At 51.1% G+C, this 26237-nt stretch overlaps 1 protein-coding gene across 7 annotated transcripts in view; it reads left to right on the top strand.

Moving 5' to 3' along the window:
• Positions 1 to 26237, top strand: part of DLG3 (discs large MAGUK scaffold protein 3) — a 171881-nt gene that overhangs the window by 77224 nt on the left and 68420 nt on the right. For all 7 annotated transcript variants that reach the window (XM_034782715.1, XM_034782714.1, XM_034782713.1 and 4 more), the window contains 6 exons: positions 13199 to 13249; positions 19913 to 20037; positions 21559 to 21728; positions 22137 to 22273; positions 24499 to 24643; positions 24966 to 25125. In XM_034782715.1, coding sequence (XP_034638606.1) covers positions 13199 to 13249; positions 19913 to 20037; positions 21559 to 21728; positions 22137 to 22273; positions 24499 to 24643; positions 24966 to 25125 — 788 coding nt within the window. The remainder of the gene's footprint in view (positions 1 to 13198; positions 13250 to 19912; positions 20038 to 21558; positions 21729 to 22136; positions 22274 to 24498; positions 24644 to 24965; positions 25126 to 26237) is intronic.

The raw sequence follows: 26237 nt of genomic DNA, 5'->3' as shown, positions 1-26237 counted from the left end.
GCTGTAAATCCAGGGGAGGCCTTGGGTTTAGAGACCTGGTGCATTTTGTCTTATCACCTTCAAGTGGCAGCATTTGGGGCAGGGATCTCTGGGTTTTGTAGAGAACCCAGCATCCACCACAGCATTGAATCTAACAGAGCCCAGCACTTCAGATCCAATTCCCGAGTGCGTTAAATTCTGCTCTGTGTGGGTTTTTAACCCACGCTTATCACCCTACAAGCTGAGCACCGTAATGAAAGAATCCCTTGGAGGGTAATCCCCCTCGTGGGCCAGTTCTGTGCACAAGTAAATACCTACCTGTGAAGCCGAATCCACTTTCTGCACATTCTCCATCAATGGCTTCCAGACGTCCTCTCACAGGCCTCTGCAGCCTGTCCGTAATCCTTCAGAGAGAGCCACTGGCGCCAAACGCCACCCAGACAGCAATGTCCTTCCACCCGCTCCACTATCACCCACTCCAGCTTCCTGACTTCTGAGTTTCCTTCCTGCTGGCATTGCTTCAGTTTGCACTGGCAGAGCTGTGGGTAAGAGAGGCCTGTATGGAACCGATACCACTATTCCCTTTACAGTTACAGGGACCGGGGCGGTGCCCCACCTGGGAATGGAAGACAAGACCTTTCCTCTTATTTTCCTGGTGCTTTGTTCACTCTAACATGAAATGTCCCAAGCTGCAGGGCTCTCTCCCCTTCCCTGGGCCTCAGACATTTCACACTGACCCCGACTTACAGGGAACTATTGGGCTGTCTCAGTTCCAGCCCATTCCTGCTCCTTGTTAGAAGTGAGCCAACAGTGCCAACATTTCCCTTTACTTCAAACATGAATTTGACGCAGTGTGCGTCTGTGGCATAACTTGCATGCCCTGCTTATTCGTAGACTCACAGACTTTCAGCCAGAAGGGACCAGGGTGATCATCTAGTCTGACCTCCTGCACATCACAGGCCACAGACCTTCCCCACCCACTCCTGTATCAAACCCCTAACCTCTGGCTGAGTTACTGATGTCCTCAAATCATTAAAGACTTTAAGTTACAGAGAATCCACCATTTACACTAGTTTAAACCAGCAAATGACCGAGCCCCATGCTGGAGTAGAAAGTGCAACCCCTCCCCAGGGTCTCTGCCCTTCTGACCTGAGGGAAAATTCCTTCCCACCCGCAAATATGGCAGTCAGTTAGACCCTGAGCATGTGCATGAGACCCACCAGCCAGACACCTGGGAATGAATTCTCTGTAGTAACGCAGAGCCTTCTCCATCTAGTGTCCCCTCTCTGGCTATCAAAGATATTTGCTAATAGCAGTTGTGGAAGGACCATAAACCATTGTAGGCAGTCTCACTATACCATCCCCTCCATAAACTTCTCAAGCTCAGTCTTGAAACAAGTTAGGTTTTTTGCCTCTACTGCTCCCTTTGGAAGGCTGTTCCAGAACTTTTCTAACAGTTAGAAACCTTTTATCTAATTTCAGGCCTAAACTTGATGGTCAGTTTATGTCCATTTGTTCCTGTGCCAACATTGGCCCTTAACTTACATAACTTCTCTCCCTCCCTGATAGTTATCCCTCTGATGTATTTATAGAGCACAATCATATCTTCTCTCAGCCTTCGTTTGGCTAGGCTAAACAAGCCAAGCTCCTTAAGTCTTCTCTCATAAGGTAGGTTTTCCATTCCTCTGATCATCCTAGCAGCCCTTCTCTGCACCTGTTCCAGTTTGAATTCTTTCTTAAACATGGAAGACCAGAATTGCACACAGTGGTCCAGATGAGGTCTCACCAGTGCTTCATATAATGATAATAACCCTTCTCTATCTCTACTGGAAATACCTCGCCTAATGCACCCTAGGAGTCAATCACCCCTTTTTTCATGGACACATGAGCTGGGCAGCTCATTCTCATGCTGTGATCTATCAATGCACCCCGGTCTTTCTCCTCCTCTGTTGCTTCCAGCTGATACATCCCCAGCCTAGAGCAAAAATTCATGTTGTTAGTCCCTAGCTGCTTGACCTTGCGTTTTGTACTATTACATTTCATTCCATTTCTAGTTTTCAAGGTTGTCCACGTCATTGTAAGTATGCCTTGCTTATTCTTGGACAGGTTGTGATTGATATTTTGCAATGAGATCTCTGTAGCCGTTTGCCATCCTCTGTCCATGACAACGAGAGGCTATTGGTCTTTGTTTGGTCTGTGTACATTGACCCGCAATGAGGGTGAGAGGTTGGCAAGGACTTCTGCGTACTTGTGTTTTTTGTGTGTGCGTGTGTTGTTTCTCTGTGATCATGAGTTTGGGCATAGTTGTGTCCGTGTGGTACTGGTATTTAATGCAGGATGATGCCAGAGCGGTGTTTGGGATCAGCACAGAGAACACCGTGTGTCGGAAATAAGATTCCCAACCGGCAGCTCTGGACAGTGGGCCAAGTGAAGGGGGCTGCCCAGCTCCAAAGGTTTCCTGAACCCCAGGACTTTGGAGAGAGAGAGGCATGTGAAGGAGGGACAGAGCAAAGAGCTGACCCAGTTTTCTGAGTTTTGTGCAGGTCCGTGTGATGGGAGAGGGAGGAGGAGATGGGTAAATCGTGTCAGTGGGAGAGCCCAGAGTAAGGAAAATGAGACCCTTAAGACAGAGCCTTTAGCCCCACCAAAGGGCTTTACTCTGTGCACAGGAATCAGTCACCTGTGGTGGAAGGAAACAGCTGTTTAACACCTGCGCAGCAATGCAGCACAGCTGCTTAGAGCCGTACATATCCTGTTTTCAACCGAACATTCACGGGGAATTTGGAGAGCAGTAAAGGATGTAATTACCTGAGCCAGAGTTTAGCGGGGACATGGGTCTAGCACCGCTACTTCCTGTAGAAGTCTAATTCTGGATGTCATTTGTGAAGACATGAAACAGCAGCATGAGAGCACTGAATCATGGGGCAGTCCATTCCGTGGAATATGCCACCAACTTTTCTGACCATCTCGATAGAGAAATGTCGATTCTTGGGGAGGAGATAACCTGAGCATCTTGCTATTTCTCAAAATTCTTGCCAATTTCAGTAGAACTGCACATTGGTCACAGTGTCATAAGCAGCTGACAGGTCAGCAAACTCAACCACTGTAAACTTACGGGTTTCAAAGCTACCTGTGATGTATTGAGTTACGGTCACAACTTGCCACAGCATGAATGGCCTGGGCAGAAACTGGATTGGTCCCTGTCAGCTGCTCTTCCGCTGTTGATTTCATTCTACCATTATCGTCTGCTCGTATCGCTCATAGGTCGAGCAGAGTACAGCTATTGGATGGTAACTCTTTGCAGAGTTTGGGTCTTCAAGTGGTTTGAGCAGTGCGATCACTTTGGCCTGTCTTCACAGCCTGGGTGTCTGCATTGTCCCCAGGCAGGAAATAAAGAAGTCAAGCAGCTGCTTCTGCGCTCTCATCCCAAAGTGTAGTGAGAGTGCGTTAGATTTAGCCTCACGCCCAGTTGCCTTTCCACATGTCAGGGTTTTCAGGCTGTTCTCAGCTCCTCCATGTCGAGCTGCTCATTGTGGACTTCGTTGTCTCTGAGGAGTGAGCGCAGTTCCTGCTTGATTTGCTTTGTCCGAGGCTTTGCTTTGTGGGCTGAATTGATGGCTGGGGAGACAGCGGCAATGCGCTTTGTTTGCTGTCCATCAGGGCCCAGCTTGCAAATGGTGGCCCTTGCTTTTTTGCTGTTATGGCACGGCTTTGTTGTTTCAACCAGCTCCTTCCAGTGGTCACATCGCTCCTTTCCAGTCTCTCTCAGAAGCATTTCCCCAAGCCCAGTGGTCTCTTTACCAAAGGGATCCAGGTCAAACAGTTCTGAGTATCTCTTATTGTTAGCTTGTCTCTTCTGAAAGACCATGCACAGATAGTGTCCATCACCCCCTAGGATGTGCTTTTGGGCAGGCTTCCACACCAGGGAGAAAAATTCCCCATCATGCTTGTGTGTCAGAACAATATTACAGATGGATTCATCCAGTTCAGAGGTAAAACCTTCCCAGTCAGCCTTTCTACAGATGAGTCTCTGCAGGTACTTTGTTGTCCTGCAGCCTCTATGGTCACTTGCACTGGTCTGCGCTGCGATCTTAGGATCGCGATCAAGACTTCCTTCTGCAGGTGCCTGCGTTTTCAGAGGTGACAAAGGCTAGGTTGGGACTGGCCAACCAACTTTCTCCTGCCAGAAAAGCCATCTCTTGTCCTAGGCAACCTCAGCATCCACACCACCATCTGGGGCTCCCTAGGAATGACCGCCTTGGGGAAGACGTTGAGATATCCTATCCTATCTCCTAGAACTGGAAGGGACCCCGAAAGGTCATCAAGTCCAGCCCCATGCCTTCACTAGCAGGACCAAGTACTGATTTTTGCCCCAGATCCCTAAGTGGCCCCCTCAAGGATTGAACTCACAACCCTGAGTTTAGTAGGCCAATGCTCAAACCACTGAGCTATCCCTCCACCCTAATGTGGGTGGCAACAAACAACTTGAGCTTGCTCGGTGACTTCATGGACAAATGTACCTTTCTAAACGCCCAGTGGAATAAGGGGTCCATTCTGCAGAAGTCAGGCTGTGAGGAGTCGCGTTTGCAAGTAGGGAACACGCCTGGGGAGCAGGTTGGTCTGGGCGGATTCATGAGGAGGGCTGTCTTCGGCCTTTGCTCAGCTTTGTTTGAGGGTGAGACTAATGCCCCCTTATTTAGGGAGCGCCTGTGCCTGCCCAGGAACGGGAGTTGCACTGCGAGGGCAGCTGCACCAGTGGAAACCAGTAGCAGCCACGGGAGCCCCTGAACTCCCACCCCCTGGGTCTGAGCACGAAAAGGAGCCGCGCTCCACCCACTTCAGTTCCTACCAGCTGCAATAGTGACCAGACCTGGAGCCTCAGCTGGGACTTTTAACCCAGTTTCCTTGAACTCTCTTTCCAGGGCCTTTATTTTTTAATAAACAGTTGTAGTTTTAGATTAATGACATTAGTAGAATGTTTGTCCCGGGGGTGAAAGAGGAGTGCCGGAACTGACTCCAGGAGATCCGTCTTTGTAAGGCCTCTGCAGGAAGAACACCTGGTCCTGACACTGCTGGATCCATGCAGTGCGTTGTTGAGCATCACGAGGCTTTTTCTGCTCCTAGTCCCACCCTGGGTGCGAAGAGGCCTGGCAAAGCCCCCACAAGGGGAAAGCTGGTCCCATGGCTGGGGTGCTAGCCTGGGACTCAGGGGACCTGTGTTCAATTCTCTGCTTCTACAGGCTTCAACCGTGACCTTGGGACAGTCTGTGCCTCCATTTCCCCATCTGTGAAATGGGGACAGTTGTACTTCTCAACTTCACTGGGGTGTGGAGCGGATAAAGACATTGAAGACTCTGAGACACTCAGGGACCCAGATAGATAGATAGGTGTCAGGGAACCAGCCACTAAGGATCCGGTGGGATCAGATCTGGCTACTGGAAAGGAGCCAATCTGTACAATGTCCACTCTGGAGATGGAGCCAAACCTAGAGAGAGGGCTGTGGATCCATGCACTACGAATCTGACTGTCCCCAAGGAACCTCTGGCCGCGGAGATGCCCCCTGCAGTTGATGGCTGTTGCGGGTCCAGCACTCTTAGGCAGACCCATGCCCCTGTTTCAGTTCACACCTCAGGCTCTGACCACAACATGGCACCTGAGCCTCATGTTGAGGGCACTCACACGTAAGGGAGAGAAACGTAGCGTGGATGTAGGAGTAGCTCCGTCTCCTTCCCCTAAGGAAAGGAAGATCCATCCCCATGGTGCAGAGGTTAAGACTGCAGCAATGGCAGTTCAGCCGCTGGAATTACACAGTTCCAATTTCTCAGACCCCTGTGCATTTCCTTAAAGGGTCTGGTCCCCAATTTAGTCACTGTTAGTGAGGATGCCCTTACTAACACCAGAGAGACCTCCTCCAGATTCGTCCATGGAACTCAGGAGCTCGATTCTTGGGTAGCATCCTCTATTGTTTCCTACCTAGAGAACAATCAAAGGCATCCACTCAATAAAATTAATAGGCAGCAAGTTTAAAACAAACATATGAAAGTACTTTTTCACACAATGCACAGTCAGCCTGTGGAACTCCTTGCCAGAGGATGTTGTGAAGGCCAAGACTATAACGGGGTTCAAAAAAGAACCAGATAAATCCATGGAGGATAGGTCCATCAATGGCTATTAGCGAGGATGGGCAGGGATGGGGACCCTAGCTTCTGTTGCCAGAAGCTGGAATGAGCGACGGGATGGATCACTTGATGATCCCCTGTTCTGTTCATTCCCTCTGGGGCACCTGGCCACTGTTGGAAGACAGGATACTGGGCTAGATGGACCTTTGGTCTGACCCAGTGTGGCTGTTCTTATGTTCTTATGCTGCCTATTAATTTCATTGGGTGACCCCTAGTTCTTGTGTTATGTGAAAGGGTAAATAACACTTCCTTATTCACTTTCTCCACAGCAGTCATCATTTTATTGTCCTCTACCCTTAGTCGTCTCTGTTCCGAGCTGAAAAATCCCAGTCTTATTAATCTCTCCTCATACGGAAGCCGTTTCATACTCTTAATCATATTTGTTGCCCTTCTCTGCACTTTTTCCAATTCTAATATACCTTTTTTGAGATGGGGCAACTGGATCTGCATGCAGTATTCAAGATGCGGGCGTACCATGGATTTATATAGTGGCATTATGTTATTTTCTGTCTTATTATCTATCCCTTTCTTAATGATGCCCAACATTTTGTTAGCTTTTTTGACTGCCGCTGCACATTGAGTGGATGTTTTCAGAGAACTCTCCACAATGACTCCAAGATCTCTTTCTTGAGTGGTAACAGCTAAGCTAGACCCCATCATTTTGTATGTATAGTTGGGATTATGTTTTCTAATGTGCATTACTTTGCATTTATTAATGTTGAATTTCATCTGCCATTTTGTTGCCCAGTCACCCAGTTTTATGAGATCCCTTTGTAACTCTGTGCAGTCTCGTTTGGACTTCACTATCTTGAGTAGTTTTGTATCATCTGCAAATTTTGCCACCTCACTGTTTACCCCTTTTTTCATCTCGTTTATGAATATGCTGAACAACACTGGGCCCAGTACAGACCCCTGGGGGACACCACTATTTCCCTCTCTCCATTCTGAAAATTGACCATTTATTCCTGCCCTTTGTTTCCTCTCTTTTAACCAGTTACTGACCCATGAGAGAACCTTCCCTCTTATCCCATGACAGCTTACTTTGCTTAAGAGCTTTTGGTGAGGGATCTTGTCAAAGGGTTTCTGAAAGTCCAATACAATACCACTACTATACTATATCCACCGGATCACCTTTGTCCACATGTTTGTTGACCTCCTCAAACAATTCTAATAGATGAGGCATGATTTCCCTTTACAAAAGCCATGTTAACTCTTCCCCAACAAATCATGTTCATCTGTATGCCTTGTAATTCTGACCTTTACTGTAGTTTCAACTAATTTGCCTGGTACTGAAGTTAGTCTTAACAGCCTGTAACTGCCAGGATCACTTCTGGATCTTTTAAAAGAAATTGATATCACAATAGCTATCCTCCTGTCATCTGGTACAGAAACTGATTTAAGTGATAGGTTACATGCCACAGTTTTGTAATTTCACATTTGAATTCCTTCAGAACTCTTGGGTGATACCATCTGGTCCTGGTGACTTATTACTGTTTAGTTTATCAATTTGTTCCAAAACCTCCTGTATTGACACCTCAATTTGGGTCAGTTCCTCAGATTTGTCACCTAAAAAGAATGGCTCAAGTGTGGGAATCTCCCTCACATCCTCAGCCTTGAAGACCGATGTAAAGAATTAATTTAGTTTCTCCACAATGGCCTTGTGTTCCTTGAGTGCTTCTTTAGCACCTCGATTGTCCGGTGACCCACTGATTGTTTGGCAGGCTTCTTGCTTCTGTACTTAAACATTTATTTGCTGTTAGTTGTCGTGTCTTTTGCTAGTTGCTCTTCACATTCTTTTTTGGGCTGCCTGATTACACTTTGACACTTGACTTGCCACTTTACATTCCTTTGTTTTCCTCAGTAGGATTTGACTTCCAACTTGTAATGAATTTTGAAGTAGTCTCTGATGCCTCCCTTCTTGGTTCGAGTACTCATGGTCAAGGCTCCAAGATTCATGGTCACTAGAACCTCTGGGAAGAAAGCTTTCCTATCAGTGTAGTGGAGTTGAGAGCAAATCCTTCCTTCCCCATCTCTGAGGGTGTGTGGCTCGAGTGGTCATTGACAACACTACAGCAGTGTTTGATGTCAACAGGCAGGGAAGGATCCTCTCCAGCCAACTCTGCAGGGAAGCAGTGGCTCTCTGGGAATGGTCCATAGTGCATCATAATTATCCTGTGGCTCCCTGTCTGGCAGGACATGACAATATCCAAAACAGACAAAAGCCCAGCTGAGCAGGAATCAGCCGGACTCGGTGGGACTCTGACTGCCTGTCACAGGATGATTGCCCCTTTAAGGGGAGATGGGGCCAGCCACATCTGTGCCATAATGAATTAGCTATTTCCCAGCCTGAGGGGGTGGGCCTGAGGAGAGGCAGGTGATAACCTGATGGACAGCTAGGCCTTAGAAAGGGCTGAGCGAGATGAGGGCAACATGGCTGTTGGAAAGGCTGGCTTGCTCACGTGTTCCTGTGGAAGGCCCCCCCTGAGCCAGGGTCTGAGCAGAAAGGGTACACCGGGGAAACCGCCTGGTGCTAGAGCTCTAGCCCAGAGGGGGGAAAGACAGAGAGACTGTCAAAGGTAGTGCAGGAAGGGCTGGGAATAGGGCCCAGAAAGTGGGCTGAAAGAACCTTTGTTTTCTGGAGATTTCTTGTGTTGTGCCTTGGCTGGAGGGTGAAGACCTCTCCAGAAGTGCCTAGTGTGTGGAGATCTGAGACGACACATTTTGGGGAGCGCCTGCAGTGCAATGTTTGGCCAGCAGGGGGTGTTACAGCATGGCCATGTCCACATACACTGCCCCTGCACTTGGCAGCTCTAATCCAGTTCAAAAAGCAATCGGCTTGTTCCTGCTATCCCTGCAAATTAAATAAATTCTCCCTTTGGACAGCTATCAATAATATGTGGCTTCTGTTCAGTCCATACTGGACTATTTCCTTCTCCTCTTACCGCTGGGTCTGTCCCTCTCCTCCTTTAGAGCACTCCTGGGTTTCTCTGATTCTCACGTACAAGTAGAGCATAAAATGGTATTCAGCCACCCTGTGCTAGTGTGGCCTCGGAGATGGAGGACTGGCCTGGGCCTTGGGAGAGCTGGGCTCTCCACTGGCCTGCGGGGTGACCCTGGGCAAGTCACTTCCCCTCTCTGTGCTTGTCTTCTCGTGCGTAAGATGGGGACAGTGATGCTGACCTGCTCTGGGAAGCGCGTTGAGATCTGCGGGGAAGAGGCTGTAGAAGAGTTGTGTGGTGTTGTATTACTATTGAGGTAAAATGGTTTCTGAAGGGTCTGACAAAATTATGTTTTGGTAAGAGACCCTCCTCCCATCTGGGACCTCAGTCTTGTCCTCACTCCGCTCACACAGCCTCCCTTTGAACCCAGGGGAAAATATTCCCTTTTCCATCTTTCTGTCAAGGGAGCTTTTATTATAGCTACTGCTGCACCTAGGGGACTTAATAAGCTGCAAGCCCTTGGGCTGACCTCCCTTTCACAGGACAGAGTGGTCCTTTGTTCTTTATCCAGAGTTTGTGCCCAGGGTGGGAACTGACTTTCACCTAAATCAAACTGTGACTCTGCCAGTAATCTTTCCCAGACTTTATTCTCACCCTAGGGAGTGGAGGCTGGTGGGTGCTAAGGGGGCATTAGTCTTTTATTTAAATGGGTCAAAATAACATAGAAAGTCACCAAGATTCTCTCTGTTTTATGGGGACAGTCACAAGGACCAGGGCGTTACATCTCAGTGCCTGTCCAAGTGGATCAGGCTCGAACTATCACCAGAGTCTCTTATACCTGAGGGACTCGAACCCTTTCAGCCAGAGATAAGGCAAACTCTGGCTTTTTTGAGCTGTATCCCAGTAGTTGAGATCTGTAGAGTGCTCCTTGGAGCTCAATCCACACAGTCACAAGACACCACTCAGTAGACATGGCATCTAGATCACATGCCCAATATGGCAGAGTGGTACCACACTCTTATCAACTAGTCCTCCTTCTCCCACCATCCTGGGAGGATGCATTGCCTGCTAAGCTCCCACAAGTGGCTGTGTACGGAGGCCACTGGAAGAAGAAATGGAGGATACTCACCAGTAATTTGAGTTTCTTCTAAAGAAGCCTCTACAGATCCATGCTCCCTGCTCAGCCTTCCCACTCCTCAGAGTCCTGTTACCATCTGCTGGGCTCCAGGAATGCGGTGAAAGGAGCAGAGGTGATTGGAGCCCGGTGCCCCCGTTCATTGCCTTGTTCCTGGACAGTTCAAAGCCACAATGGTGCTGCTGCAGGCACTACTGCTGCTAGAGGTTCCCCACAGCCCAGCTGTACCCAGTAGTGGGAACATGCAGAGTTTTCCAGCCGGTGCTAAGTAACCTAACCTGATTCCATTAACTTCATCTTGCCACTGCTGACTCTCCGGAGCGAGCTGGTGTCTCTGCTCCACACGGTGAGAGCCTTGTAGTGTCTTCCTGAAGCATGTGAACACTCCCAGCCCTTAATGTGACTGCGAGAACCAGCAGCAACAAATCAAAACCCCCTTCCCCCGAGAAAAGAGGTGCACCCATTCCTATTTCCAATGAGTGAGACATGGCAGGTCAGGGGATAGTGATGGAGCCTCTCAGGCAATGCCCAGGACATGTCTGAAAAGCCCTTACGTTAAAAGGAACTAGAGGTGTGGAAGGGAGGTTTTACCCTCACTCCCTTGTCGCACCACGAGCAGGAGGAGCCAGCCACAGGGAATGAGCCATGAGCACTGGGAGGAGATTTAAAGGATGCCAAGCGAATGGAAATGAGGTTTTGCTTCTGTGAATCTGCAGCTCTGTGAGAGTAAATTACCCCCTGCTTCCTTTCTGCTCCAGCACGGCTGGTACCAGGCAATTACAATCATTATCTGCTAGAGCAGTACTGAGTGGTGACAGCAGCCAGACCCTTCCCCTTCTGCCATCACAGCCATTCTCTTCCTGTCCACCATCACATGGGCTCATGCTTCTCAACTTGCCACGGCCCAGTCACTAGGCAGAACGTGGTGACGAGGATCTGAAACAAGGCAGATAAGCAAATGAATCCAGAAGGAAATAGGAATGTCGTGAAGTTTTCTTCCCTGTGTAAATAACATTTACCGCGGCCTCTTAACGCTCATGATTCAGGGTTTCAGATTTTAGTAATTTTATTACCTTAAATCTGAGCTAATAAGGTGCATTGGGATGCTGGTGAGTGTGTCGCTCTAGAAACACATGCTGTTCTTACTCCAGTCAAATCGCAGAGCTGGGAAGCTCCTGCTGAACAATCCTGTGGCTACTTGGTTGCATCTTTCAGTAATTTTGTTTTGGCTGCATTCATATCTCTTTTGTGTTTGCTTTCCATGGACCTTGTGTTGAGCAAGTTTGTTGGCAAGAATGTCACAGAAACGGGGCGTCTGAGAGAATAGCCACAGGGTGTGAATTTTTAACCTTGAACCCAACTATTCACGTTCATCCAATCAGGGAACGGAATCAATAAAATGTGACCTGTGAATCCAATCAAACATAACAGCACCGCTCCGATTTTGGATCTGAAGTATTTGCAGCAAGCTGCTTGCACGCAATCTATGGGCTGTCGATTAATAACGAATAAAAACCCAAAAGCATGTGAACTGCTCGCAGGCCATTTCTGAACAACAACAACAACAACAAAGGAGTCTAGGAACATAGGAATTGCCAGTTTGAATGGGACCCGCGGTCCATCTAGTCCAGTGTTTTATCTCTGACAACAACCAGCACCAGATGCTTAAGAGGAAAAGCATAGGAACCCCACAGGCACAGATGTGAGGTAAACTCGTCCCCTCACAGGTCTCATTCTGGTCTCTACTAGTAAGATACTGGCTTAACCCTGAAGCTTGAAGTCTAATATCCCTTCCACACTTTTTGTTATAATTAATGACAACTCTGGATATTCTTGTGGTCCATATAAATGTCCAGTTGCTTTATGAACCTTACGAGGTTATTGGTCTCAATAACATCCTGTGGCCATGAGTTCCACTGTCTAATTACACATTGTGTGAAAAGGTATTTCTTTTTGTATCAGTTTTGCATTTACCCCCTTTTGGTTTTATTGAATGTCCCCTTGTTCTTTTGTTAGGAGGCAGGGAGAACAAAAAGCTCCCAATCTTCCTGCTCTAGACCATTTATTATTTTATATGCTTCTATCATGTCACCTCTTATTAGTCACCTGGCTAGCTAAACAACTGCAGTCTTTCCAATCTATCCTTCTCTGAACTCTCCCTCCCCCACCCCACCCCTCTAATTCTGCTGTATCCTTCTGAGTGGGGTGACCAGCACTGCACATGCTGTTCAGGTGAGGGAGTACCATTCAGTTTTATATAATGGCATTATAATACTTTCTCCAGTCTCCATCCCACGCCCTATGCTTCCTCACATCTCTTTTGACCAGCTAAATTAGTGGAATAAATTACTATCTGAATTATTTACTCCACCATATTAACTAGTTTATGTTAGTAAAGCATTTGAAAGGTATAGGTGCAAGTTAAGTGTTATGTATAAATCTTTTTAAAATTGATTAATCCACTTTATTTACCTCAATAATATCCTGCAGCAGTGAGTTCCAGGGGTTAGTTATATGCTGCAGAACACAAAAAATTGCTTTTTTGTTGTTTGAAATGTGCTGCCATTAAAGTCACAGAAGAGAGAACCAAGAGGACAAAGGAACTCTGGGCTTTGGATCAGGCCCAAAGAAAGAAGTGTTTGTCTTAATTTTAGGGAGGGGATTATGTTTGTGATTTTCAGCTTCAGAGCCACAGATATGGGGCCTGATTCTTAATAGTAAGATGCAGGGCTGGATTTACACCTTATGCGCCCCTAGGCACACCATCTTCAGCGCCCCCCCTACACACAGTTTTAGAGAGGTAAGGCGTCCCTAGAATGCCGGCGCCCCTAGGCACGGGCCTGCTGTGCCTAACTGGAGGGCCGGACCTGTTAAGATGTTGAAGGGAAAGCCGGCACCTGTCTAAAGCAAGAGATGGATCTCTGTGAGCTGGCTGGGGGTGTAACACACTGTCTCTCTTTCCCCAGGTAAACGGCAGCGATGGCATGTTTAAGTATGAGGAGATTGTCCTGGAAAGGGTAAGTGCGACGTTGGCGCTTTCCAACGCGGTGTCGCTCTGAGCGCTGTGGGTCACCATGTGGGTTTGCTGCTGCAGGAGAGCAGAGCACCAGCACAGGCTGACCACTCACAGCTTGAAAAGCAGGATTTTCCTGTGCACTACCGTCCCCCCAGCAATCTCCCACCCGCTCACCCCGCTGGCCGCCTGACACATGGGGTCTCTCACACGTCTGCTCACGCACAAGTAGCTGGAATCTCCCCCACACACAAGATGGAGAGTAGCTAGGGTCAGAAATCAGCAAAAGGCACATGAAGTCAGCTGTACCCTTTTCTGCCCTGTCAGCTCGTTGCGTATCACTTCAAGGTATTAATCACGGTGATATTAACCAGCAGAGACAGGTTTTCTAGTAAACTGGGTTGGAATGGGAGGAATTGCTGCCTGGGCCTTCTCCTTGTCTCTCTGTGAGCTACTGACGACGCAGGGCTGATGGCATATAGTGTACAGACAAGAGCTAAAATTAGCTCCCACACAGGAGCTTGTACTAGGATGAGCTGGGACTTTCAGCAGAACATGTATCTCTGCCACACATTAATTCCTTACATCCTCTGTGCGGGTGAGTCAGGCATTGCTACAGGTCCTGCGTGGGAGGGCAAGTAGTCCGTCCTGGAGCCCGTGCTGCAGCGAGCCAGGGAGGGGACTTTCCCTGTGATTCCAGATGAGCAGTGACAGTGAAGAGAGAAGAGAGGCTGTCCTTGGGCACGGCAGGAAGAGGGCTGGGCAGGCTCAAGGGGGACCGGTTTTCTCAGCTCCCTAGAATGTCAAACAAAGGGCCAGAATCTGCCCTCAGACATACAGGCAGCTCTGCTGAAGGCCACGGGATCTGCACACCAAGGCCAGAATGCTGAGCTCTATAGCATGGTTGTATTAAACCGCCCCCTTCCCACACCATGAGGGGCTCACCCCAGGCTCCAGGAGCCAAGGCCGGCTCCAGCTTTTTTGCCCCCCCAAGGGGGGGGGGGGGGGGGGGAGAGGGGAGCCGTGATCGGCGGCACTTTGCTGCCGCCGCTTTATTCTTTGTCGGCAATTCGGCGGCAGGTCCTTCCGTCCGAGAGGGACTGAGGGACCCACCGCCGAAGAGCCGGACGAGCCGCCCCTCTCCGTTGGCCGCCCCAAGCACCTGCTTGGTGCGCTGGTGCCTCGAGCCGGCCCTGCCAGGAGCATAAGGATAAGGGCGGAACCCCTGCCTCCCCCCAGCAGAACGATATGTTGCACGTGAGAAAGCGAGTGGCTTATTCTGATGGGTGCTTTTGGCGCTGAGGTGGCCAGGGTGCCAGCTGTGCAGGTCTCTGCACCACAGACCAATGACAAAATGTCCTGATACTCCAGGATACCAGCGAACCCCTGTTCTTCCCACCACCTTTTGCCCAGGGGGTTCCTGCATTCAGGTAAAGCTGGGTTTTGCTCAGTTTTTACGGCATGTCATGGCCTGAGGAGATATACTGGCATTCCGATACCATGTAGGGTCAGGAATGCATAGGACATAGCATCAGGACGTCACCAGACAAACTGGGAAGCCACTCCTGACTCTGGGATAAAGCTGGTGAATACCAGGCCAGGTTCAGGCTGGCCAGGACAGCAACAGCTTTATGGCCATTGTTTCATTTGCACGGCACCTCCTGGGCAACAGCAGCCAGGTGGGTTTCAGCCCATGGGCCCAGGCAGCCACAGTGAACTGTGTGTCCAGGCTTGGCTGGGACTCACACCTCAATAGTGAGATTTTCTTGCAGGTGGGTATCCAGCTCACTCCAGGGTAAAGGGATACTTTCTGATTATTCTCTTGTAGAGACCTTGACTTCCCTGCTCCACCACTTCTCACGAGGGATGCGCACAGGGGCACACTAACATGAGCAGAGTGACACTAATTTGCACAAGTGTCAAGGCAAATCCCATTTTGAGTCCTTGGAGAACTTGTATTGGTCTCGTTAGCTTGTAGACCCAGCAAGGCCAGAGGCTATTTGAGGGTTGCCCACGGCAGCGACCAGTTTCCTGCGTTACAGAACTACACCCCCGTGAGTCCACAGCAGAGGAAGACATACCTGGTAACGCTGCTTTTCTTGGCCTGCAGACGTCTCCCTCTTCTCCTCCACTTTGTATCTTGGGGGGTTATCCAGGGACGGAGCCTCCATCCACCCGCCCTTCCGCAGCACTCTATGGCTCGGGAGCGAGCTGCGTGGGTGCAGGTAGTGGCACTGCTGATTACACTGGAATTAGGCTCCAAAGTGGAGCCGCCGTACAGTAAGTAGGACAGGTCTGAGGTGATTTCCCCCTTCTCAGCCATTGCAGAAATCTCTGCCTGGGAACTCTCCAATCGAGGAAGTGCCTTTCTCACTGGCGGGAGCGACAGACTAGCAGGCCCCTAAGAGCCCAGCGCAGTTTAGCAGCCCGTGGGGCACGCGAGCCCTCGCACAGATCAGCAGGTGTTATCACCCTGAATGCCATTTTTGTCAGATTGTCAGTCTGGATGTAGCTGTATGGCGCACAAGAAACCCCCCTTTTCCTGGGCTGACTACTGCCCACGGTAGCCCGAGCTCAAAGGAGGGGGCAGACCCCCAGGCCTTGTGAGCCTCTCCATAGCGTTCAACACCGTCATCCCTGGAAACATGGCAGGGGCTAGCAGGATTGCACTGAGATCAGGTTGCTTCTTCCTCTCCATCTGCACAGGGGCCATGAAGGGCACCTGCTCCTACATCTCCTGAGCCCCCACCCATGGCACCCCACAAGGACCCTTCTATCTCTCCAGCAGCTGTGAGAAGCCACTTGGGGAGATCATGAACAGTGTGGACTGAGGTGCCAGCTGCACAGAGGCGACAGCAGCTTTACATCCCCTTCGCATCACACAAATAACCTCATCTCCCAGCGCTCCCGCGGCCTGGTGAGATCAGCACTGGCCGAAGCTTAGTCCTGGAGGCACAGGGGTGCTGCTGGTCGGGAGAGTGAGGTACATGGAACTCTCTGCCTCTACAGAGTTATCCTCCAGTGACCCATCCGCCCTCCCACCCTGGAGACAGTCCACAGCTCTGGTGGCCACCTGGACCTGCACTGCAATTGGAAACCCACATAACCCAGGGTGTGACGAGCACCCCCTGCCACCCGTCACTAGCGAGAAGACTGGCCTGTTCTGCCAGATTCGGACGTAGCCCCAGGGCTCCACCTCTTCCTGACCTCACCTGCTGAGCGCTGTCATTCTAAGCTATTCTTGTCCTAGTCTGGCTGCTTCAAAAGCTGCAGCCAGGTCAGAACACAGCAGGAGGCGAGTTGCTCTAGAGGTTCTAGAGAGCAAAGGGCAGATCCTGCTCTGGGGCTGCCCAAGATTTACTGAGTATTGCTCAGTCCTGTTCTCATGAAGTCCCTGACACAAGGCGGCGTGAGCCCCTGTGGTGGGCACCGCTACTCCAGCAATAGCCACTGAAGTTCTTCCCTAGCAGGAAGGACAGGAACTCTCAAGGAGTTTGTTTAGTAAGATTAAAAATCTCTCTCTAAACAACGAGCCTGCAGCCTTTTGGAGAGTCACAGTGCCTCCTGCTCTCACCTGGAGCAGCCCTGGGGCAGGCTGGAGAGTTCTCTGCGCTTGCCATTGTCTTGGCTGCCAAAGGGAAGTGAAATGGCTCCAAGATATTTTATTGGCGCTAAGTTCTCAGCTCACAGTATGGGTTGCCCCATCATAGTTAGACAATTAATGGTTCAAGTCCTGGGACATGACCCTATATCTTCTCCTTTACTAGCACAACTTCCCTGGGGAATGGACTCAAGACAGCAATGCAGGAGGCTCCAGGGGCTAGTAAAGCTCTCTGCAGCTTTCCCAAGACTGACCATGACGCTGCTGGAAGTCAGCGAAAGGAGGGAGGGTAACCCCAGAGCAGGAGAAGCAGCTTTTCTTGTACTGGAACCAAAGGTTACCTGTCATGTGCCTGCTTGTCAGAGCCAGTTTCCAGCCCACAGAACAGCAACCAGGAGCTTTCAGAGCGCAGCGGGGAGGAACATTTCAACACCTCCTGCACTACCTTGACATCCTACAAATAATTGGAAATCATATGCAAATGCTATCGTACAGAATTCAGCTGCTCTCCCCCCACCATCTTTCTGCAAGCCAAAGGGAAAGAGAGTGCCTTTTAAATTGGTCTAGAAAATCTACAATGTATGGAAGAGATTAACCCTTTTCCAGGGTAACAGATTTTGCAGCTTCTATTCTCAGGGTAGGATGATACCCAAATAAACAAGAGGAATTTGTTCCGTTTTGGATTGATCTCCCTCAGTCAGATGGGCTAAGAAAAGCCACATTTTATGAAAAATCTCAATTTTATAATCCACGAGATTGTAGATCATCTATCGTTCATAGATTTCATAGCTCAATCCAGCCAACTCATGTTGGATTCCTTCTGTTCATGCTGCACAGAAGCAGTCATTGCTTTTGGTTTTTCTCCAGCATTTTGTGTAGTTTTCAAACAGATTCACTGTATGAGCTTGGCCAATTCACTTTGTTTCTCGATGCCTCAGTTTCTTCATCTGGGAAATGGGGGTAGTCATGGTACGGATACTTACCTCAGGGCTGTTGTGACACAATGCCTATATAGTGCTTTGAGCATGTAGAATCATAGAAGAATCATAGAATATCAGGAGACCTCAGGAGCTCATCTAGTCCAACCCTCTGCTCAAAGCAGGACCAACACCAACTAAATCATCCCAGCCAGGGCTTTGTCAAGCCGGGCCTTAAAAACCTCTATGGAAGGAGATTCCACCACCTCCCTAGGTAACGCATTCCAGTGCTTCACCACCCTCCTAGTGAAATAGTGTTTCCTAATATCCAACCAAGACCTCCCGCACTGCAACTTGAGACCATTGCTCCTTGATCTGTCATCTGGTACCACTGAGAACAGCCGAGCTCCATCCTCTTTGGAACCCCCCTTCAGGTAGTTGAAGGCTGCTATCAAATCCCCCCTCATTCTTCTCTTCTGCAGACTAAATAAGCCATATGATGGGTTTGTTGTAATGTCAGAGAAGTGTTCACTGCCTGTCTGAAGAGCTGATACATGGGATGAACCTCATTGTTTAGAGTGGGAAGAAGAAGACGAGTCTCAGAGGACTACATCACGAAAACTACAGAGCAGCTGGTATAGCTCACATGGAATCTCCAGGCTGTCTGCAAACTCTCAGCTCCGGGGTTGTATTCAAAACCCTGGGCTCTGTTCCACTTACGTTTCTTGGCTTATTGGCATCCCCCAGACGAGGGTATATCTAATCCTCTGAGTGTTCCTGTCCATCTCACCAGCTCTCTTCACAAGTGATTCTCCACGCCCAGCTGTTTAAGGGGAAACCTCTAGCAGACAACGCCAGTGCTCGTCTGACATCGATGGGATCCATCCAAGGGGCTGAGCACACAATCACTGCATTGATCAGACACAGTTCTCTAGGGTCCTGGGCCACAGAAGTGACCCAGAGCTCGAGGTCTCCCTTATGAGAAAGTCATGAGGGGGCGAGACAACAAGGTGTCAGCCTTTCTGTATGAGGAGACAAGGAGAAAATGTGCTTTCCCAAGGCAGAACAGCAAAACCAGGTGGTCTTTTCCACTTCAACCCAGTGTAGGAGAATGGAAACGTAATCCGAAGGCCTGTCACTAAACGAGAGCCGTGCACACGGGCTTGCGACACAGAGGGATGGGGTGTGGGCAGCAGATGCCTTAGGCACTAGGATATGGCAGGGAGGGGTGCGGCGTTCAGCACCGCCTGCATGGCTTCTCACCAAGAAAGGACAATGCCAGGTCACTTGGTTTCGGTGTCAGAAAGGAGGATTCCGCATCGTCCCTGCTCTTGCCCCAGGCCATACTAGAGCTGTGTGTACACCTGGCCATTCCAGAGTTCTCTGTCATTCCGACTCCGACACAGAGACCAGAGGCCTGTTCTCCACCCGTTCACACCCGTGTGCCTCAGGAATAACTCTGCCAAAGTCAGTAGTTACCCCAGTGTAAACTGGTGCATCTGAGAGAATCGGAGTCCAAATACCATGTTTCTGGAGCTCTTCAGGGAGCGCGCACACTTTCCTCTGGGCTCTAGAGACCGACAGAGGGAGGTGGGGATGCCAGGGGAAGTCTCTGTGAGGTCTCTGCCTAGCACTGGCTCTGTGCTGAGCCCCTGTGCAGGTGTTTTCTCCTGGGAGGCCCAGGAGATTCCCCATGTCATCAGATCAGACGCGTTGGTACCAGCACAAGCCGTGGTTCTCTCCCCTGGCAGATACTGGGCTGCTGGCACTGGTGGTAGCCTGACCCTGGCTCAGGCTGTCAGCAGAGACGTGGCTCCTGGGAGGGAGACCTCTGGCTCTTGCTGCTCCACCTTCTCAGCACGCTTTGCTGGAGTATCGGAGCCCCTCAGGTTGTGTGCATCAGCCTCTGTAAACCACTGTGCGACTCCTCTCAGCCTGCCGGAGAGACAGGGAGACCCGGATGAACCCAGATTCTGCAGGTGCTACTGTGCCATCCTGAGAGTTGCTGGTCTGGGAGGGTTTCACTGGCATGGCACCATCAGAGAGGGGAGGGCGATGCCTTAATTCAGCCGCTGGCCTGGGGGTGTACAAGCACCTAGGGAGCAAGTTCCCTCCTCAGAAAGGCTCCCTGTGTTTTGCTTTTCCCCAGGGTAACTCTGGCCTTGGCTTCAGCATTGCAGGGGGAATTGATAATCCCCATGTTCCTGATGATCCAGGGATTTTTATCACGAAAATCATCCCTGGTGGAGCTGCAGCGATGGATGGCCGCCTAGGGTGAGTACCCGAAAACTGCTGGCCTGGCCTGAGCATGATGCGTGGGGTCACTTGGCAGCAGCTCGTTCTGGCTTTACTGCTGCCCAGGTCGGTGTTCACGGCGCTCGCTTTCCCAAGCCCAGCGGCTAGGCACAGGGTTAGTGCGCAGGGCTTCCCAGCAGTGCGGAACAGGCTCCCCCATGCAATGAGTTGGCGAGTCTCAGCTGAGTCAGAGAATTTGTTCACCTGGCTTGGTACATTGGGTAGCTTCTCCTCACGGGAGACCCCTGCCAGGAGTAGCACGGCGCCTCGGCGTCCGGACAGGGGGATCAGCAGCACTCGGAGGTGCTGTGGGGAAGCCCGTAGCTGGGACAGCCGGGAGCTTTTGAGTAGCAGGGTGGTGCTGGCAGGACAAGGAGAGGGGCTGAATTCCTTGTGGGGAGAATGGGGTAATGGGCTACGTCGAGGGTGATTTGGGACAAGAGAATATGGGGACTGGTTTCTTTGCCTATTCTCTTTATCTCCCCCTTTACCACCAATGAGTCATCATACCCCCTGCCCCTCGCTCCATGTCAGGGATCTGCCATGCTTCCCTGTCCCCCAGCTGAGGGGTCTCTCTCACCCCTCTGTCATGCTGAAGGATCCCCTTCCTACAGGACCCCCACTCACCGCAGGTGGCGCCTCCTCCTGGTCGCTCTGGGGATTAGCTCTTTGCAGGTCCAAGGCCCCCTTCTGCTGCTTATTGCACATCCTGCAGCCGCTCTCTCCAGCAGGCTTAGGCAGTCTTCCCATTCACTGACCCATGGTGCCACTTCCCCAGCGGAACCCGGGCCTGCCCTCTGCTCTGGATTCCAGCTCAGGGACCATCTGATCAGCACCCAAGGTCTGCACGATCCCGAACCTTGCTGCCTTTTCCCTGAGACTTTCCTGGTCCTTCTGGCTCCCCCCACCAGGTCTGCCAGCCCTAACTCCCTCCTCCCAGGGAGTGACGGCAGACCAATTTCTATAACCCAAACATACCTCCCTTCCCCCAGGGAGTGACTGCAGACTGCTTCCCTGCAGCCCCTCTCTGCTAGCAGCTCCCTGGCTTTCTAGAAGCCCCACCTGCTCCCACACAGGTGAGCTTCCCCTAATTAGGGCTTTCTTCTCAGCCTGATAGGTTAATTGGCCCACCTGTCTTCCATTAACCCCTTTGGAGCAAGTGTGGGGTAACACCCCCTCTCCGCCCACCTCCTGCTAAGCGGCTGGGCTTGGCCTGAGAGTGTCCGTACTGCAGTCCTGGCCACATGCTCAGTGTCCTGATTCAGCGTCTCGGGGTTCAGGCGGATGGAAAGAGAGAGAACTGTGTTTTCAGTGGCGTTCCCAGGGCTCTGGGTGGAGATCTGTGGCCTTGGCCAAGGTGTGCAGTGGTCAGAGGAGATCGGAGGACAGTGGATGCAGGGGAACTCCCAGGAGATTCCCCAGAGACTTGAGGCAAGAGCTGTCTAAACACCGTGATGAGAGCATCCAGGGTTCGGCCAATGATGCGTGTGCTGCTTGCAGGGTGAACGACTGCGTCCTGCGGGTAAATGAAGTGGATGTCTCTGAGGTGGTGCACAGCAAGGCAGTGGAGGCACTGAAGGAAGCAGGCCCAGTGGTTCGACTTGTGGTGCGTCGGAGGCAGCCCCCACCTGAGACTATCCTGGAAGTTAACCTGATGAAAGGACCCAAAGGTGAAATCTCTTAAATGGCTGCAGTAGCCTAACCCAGCCCCTGTCACCGGGCAGAAATGGCCTGAGGGGCTGTGGGTCAGGACTGAGGGGCAGCAGCAAGCTGTGTGGGGCCTGGGAAATCACAGTTCAGGGTATAGCAACGCTTGGTAGTCAGAGCGTACTGGCCTCTCCATACGTCCCTGATTGCTCAGGGACCAGAGCCCACCATCCTCTCCATCTGCTCCATGTGCTTCGCCAAGCCCAAGTAACAGGTCACCAACAGGAGGAGCGGCATGAGAGCCTGGGCGGAGGAGCCATGGGGGGCGAGCCCATTGGCGCTGTAAATGCCCCATGTCCCCTGGCAGGTGTGTTCCACTCACCATCTAGGGACTTTTCAATCTCCCCTCATTGCCTCTTGTGTCCCCTCAGGACTAGGCTTCAGCATCGCGGGTGGAATCGGAAACCAGCACATCCCAGGAGACAACAGCATCTACATCACCAAGATCATCGAGGGAGGGGCTGCCCAGAAGGATGGCCGGCTGCAGATCGGGGACCGGCTGCTGGCGGTGAGCGCACGCACCTTCCTCTGGGCTCTAGAGACGGAGAGAGGGAGGTGGGGATGCCAGGGGAGGTCTCTGTGAGGTCTCTGCTCTAAAGCCCTCTCCGCCTAGCACTGGCTCTTGCTCCATATACAGCCTGGGCTTTCCATTGCTCCAGAGCCCCTTTCTCCCCACCAGAAGAGCACGAGCTCTCCTTCCCCAGGCCTGGGCACCAGGGGTTACATGGCTGGGCCCAATGGGCAATGAGCAGGAGATGTTAGTTTGTACTCACTTATAATTAGATTGCCGTAAGGATAAAGTCCCAGCAGCTGATCCCCTTCAGGGCAATGGAGAAGGGACAGGGGAGAGCTTGTCGCAGAACAGACCGATGGGTAGTGGCTACTTTGCATCACCAGGTGACACAGAGCAGCTGGTGAATGTGGCCTGCTGCATGTAGGATTGTTCCCGGTTGTTACTATCACTGTTTGCTGACAAGGTGAATGTCCTGGCAGGGCTGGGGCCGGGGGCCCTGAGCGAATTCCCAAATATGACATTAATGACATGCCTGAGATTTGATGTGCACTGACGTCAGGGAGTCCCACCATGGCTGGGAAGGGACCGCACTTCGGGCACTGACTAAACCAAGGGTAGTTGGAGGATGATCATGTTCCAGTATTTTGGGATAGCGGCTGGGTGGGGCGGTGAGATGAGCAGTATGCAGACCCGGAGCGGGTACAGCTGGCACCGTAAGGAGGAGTTTCTGTGTCATGAAGATAAACAAATACCCAGTGTGTACAAGAGGGACAAGGTAAGAAGCCCGACTTCTGTTAGAGGAAGGGACAAGCTGTGAAGCTTCACAGAGCTCTTCCTCAGGTCTGGAGAAGGCAACCAGCACATCCAAGCTAACCACAAGGTGGGACAGATTGTTAAGCATAAGAGGTTCACACATGCTGTAGGAGACCACTTAAAGTGAAGTGGGCAATTAAGGGTTAGCGGGCAGAGGGGTGTGTTAAAATGGTTGTAATGAGCCATAACACCAGTGTCTCTATTAAGACCCGATCTTGCATCTGAAGAAGTGAGGTTCTTACCCACGAAAGCTTATGCTCCCAATACTTCTGTTAGTCTTAAAGGTGCCACAGGGACCCTCTGTTGCTTTCTATTAAGACCATGGTTCTTAGTGTCCAGCTGAATTCTGAATGGAAGTTCCCAGCCTCGTCTCTAGAAGGTGTTGTGCAGGTTTCCTGTGAGGACAAGGACTGGGAGATCGATACCGAGTGATCCCTTTGAGAAAAGTGTTCACCCACAGGTGATGGGGTGTTTTTGTCTTATTTTTCTTTGTGAGTTCATTCGAGAGCGTAGTGATTGTCAGGTTTCACCCACATAGTTATCATTGGGGCATTGAGAGCAGTGGATGAGGTACACCACACGTTGCGATAGGCTAGTGTAGGACCCATGGATTCTGAAAGGTGCATTGTGGGGGGTGTTGATCATTGTATCAGCAGAGATGTGTCTGCAGGTTTTGCATCTGTTGTTCTGGCAGGGTCTGGTGCCACTTTGAGTTGGCGTCTCCTGGTCTGTGTGGAGCTTGCTTCTGATGACGAGCCCGGTGAGGCTGGGGGTTGTTTGAAGGCCAGAAAAGGGGATTCAGGAAAGACTTTTTTAAGGCTGTGGTCCCCATCAAGTCTGAGTTGTAATTATTTGATGATACCCCAAAGAAAGGCGTAGGCAGTCTTAAGACAAAAACACCCCGTCACCTGTGGGTGAACACTTTTCTCAAAGGGATCACTCGGTATCGATCTCCCAGTCCTCGTCCTCACAGGAAACCTGCACAACACCTTCTAGAGACGAGGCTGGGAACTTCCATTCAGAACTAGACCTGAGGAAGAGCTCTGTGAAGCTCGAAAGCTTGTCCCTCTCTCCAACAGAAGTTAGTCCCATGAGAGATACCTGGGACCAACGCGGCTGCAAACAGCAGTGTTTGAAAGGCCCAGTGAATGGCTGTACTTGCTGCATGCTGCCTGGGAATCAGACTCTAGCTGTCTCTGCAGCTGAGATGCAACCCAGCACATGCTATTGAAACGCCACTTGGAGACACATCGTATCCCACTTCACCAGGGATGTATCAATGAAACAAAACTGGGATCATTTGAACCCAGTCCTTTCTCTCCTCCCCGGCCCCTCCTCTGCCTCTCATGCCTTTCCGTTTGTTTCCTCCGTCTCCCTCACCGCCCCTGGCCTGTTCTCTCTCGCAGGTGAATAACACGAACCTGCAGGACGTGCGGCACGAGGAGGCGGTGGCCTCTCTGAAGAACACCTCCGACATGGTGTACCTGAAAGTGGCCAAGCCTGGCAACGTCCACCTCAACGACATGTACGCGCCCCCCGACTATGCCAGCAGTACGTACGCCAGCCTGCCAGCCTCAGCCCGGCTCCCAGGGGAGCACAGCTGTGCCACAGCGCCAGCGGCGGGAGGGGAAGGCCACAAGAACCCTTGGGGAAAGATGTAGGGGTTGAACAGCAGGGTCAAAGGAAGAGGGGCATGTGAGAGTGTGAAAGGGGATGGGAGGGTCTTGGGGCGCGGGGAGCCCCACAGAGTGCGGGGCACTGTAAGGAAATGTGCATTAGCCATGGGAACACCGGGCTCTTGCTCCCCTGTTGTATACGAGAGCAGCCGGGCCCAGGACTTCTGCTCCTGATTTTGTCTTTTCCTTCTCTACAGCCTTCTCAGCCTTGGCCGATAACCACATAAGCCATAACACCAGTCTGGGTTACCTCGGCAGTGTTGAGAACAAACCCACTTACCCAGCCCCCCCACAGGCGACCCCATCTAGGTACTCGCCCATCCCTCGACATATGATTGGGGAGGAAGACTTCACCAGGTGAGCAAGGGCCTGAGGATAGAGACAGCTCTGGGAGCTCTCCCCCTCCCTCCCTCTCTTCTTTTCCAAGGGATCTGTGGGTGGAGTGACAATGTTTATTGACCCAGTGAATCTGTCCCCAGGCCTAGGGCCACAGGTGCTGAGCTTCCTTGCAGCAGGTGCCAGCACAAAACCCCTATTTGTCAGTGGGTTTAGCATTCTTTAAAAGTCCCTGGGGCAGATTCTGCTCCCTCGGGCCTGTGGAAATCCTGAGGGATAAGTGCTAAGCTAGAGAGATCGCTTCAGTGGCTCTGACCCCATTCCCCATGTCTCTCCCATTCCCCTTTGACTCCTCTGTTCCTCTTTGAACTCTTTTGAGACTTAAGTGCTCCTACGTTTCTGATTCTTTGGTTTTCATTGCCTTTGCTCATTAAAATCCTGTAAATGCAAATCACATTTATGGTGGAATCCCACACGGGCAATTCAAGCCGTTCCCCCGCTCAGAGCCCAGGGCCGCTCCCCACCAGTGCACTGAAACCTGGAGATGATGCTGAGGTCCTTTGGGAAGATAGTGGTGTAAAAATGTTGGCAGCCCAAGTACATCTCTTCATCCTGGGCCACGCATGCGTCTCTGCTTTGAGAGTCCTGGGTCTTCAGAGGGCTCCGCTGCCATCTGTTCATGCACCAGGGATTCTGCCAATGCTGTAAGCTCTCCTGCTTCCTGCATGTCACTCGGAGGTTCCTCGCGCTCATTAACATCATACCCAGAGCAATTCAGCTGGGTTCCAAGTGGTGCCAACTCTTGCCTCTCTCGCAGTGGAGCAAGGAGCAGAAATGGGTCTTGGGTGAATTTGAAGTAGGAGGCAAAGCTCTTTGAGGCAGAGAAAGACAAAGGGCTTTAGTCACTGTTACTGTGATTTGCTACTCTCTGTCTTCAGCATACAGCTGGGGTTGGTTCAGGGTTAGAACTGACTTTAGTGTTTGGTAACAGCAAGGCTACAATTGGCTTTAGGGTTGGGGTGATGGCAGGGTTAGGACCGGCTCGGGGCAAGGGTGGGGGTGAGGGCGGGGTTAGGACTGGCTCGGGATGGGGGTGAGGGCAGGGTTAGGACCGGTTCGGGGCAAGGGTGGGG

Source organism: Trachemys scripta, chromosome 9 (genome assembly GCF_013100865.1).
Source record: "Trachemys scripta elegans isolate TJP31775 chromosome 9, CAS_Tse_1.0, whole genome shotgun sequence".
NCBI classification, from domain to species: Eukaryota; Metazoa; Chordata; order Testudines; family Emydidae; genus Trachemys; species Trachemys scripta.
Note: the sequence above shows the minus strand (reverse complement) of the source record. Positions and strands in the feature narration are given on the sequence as shown.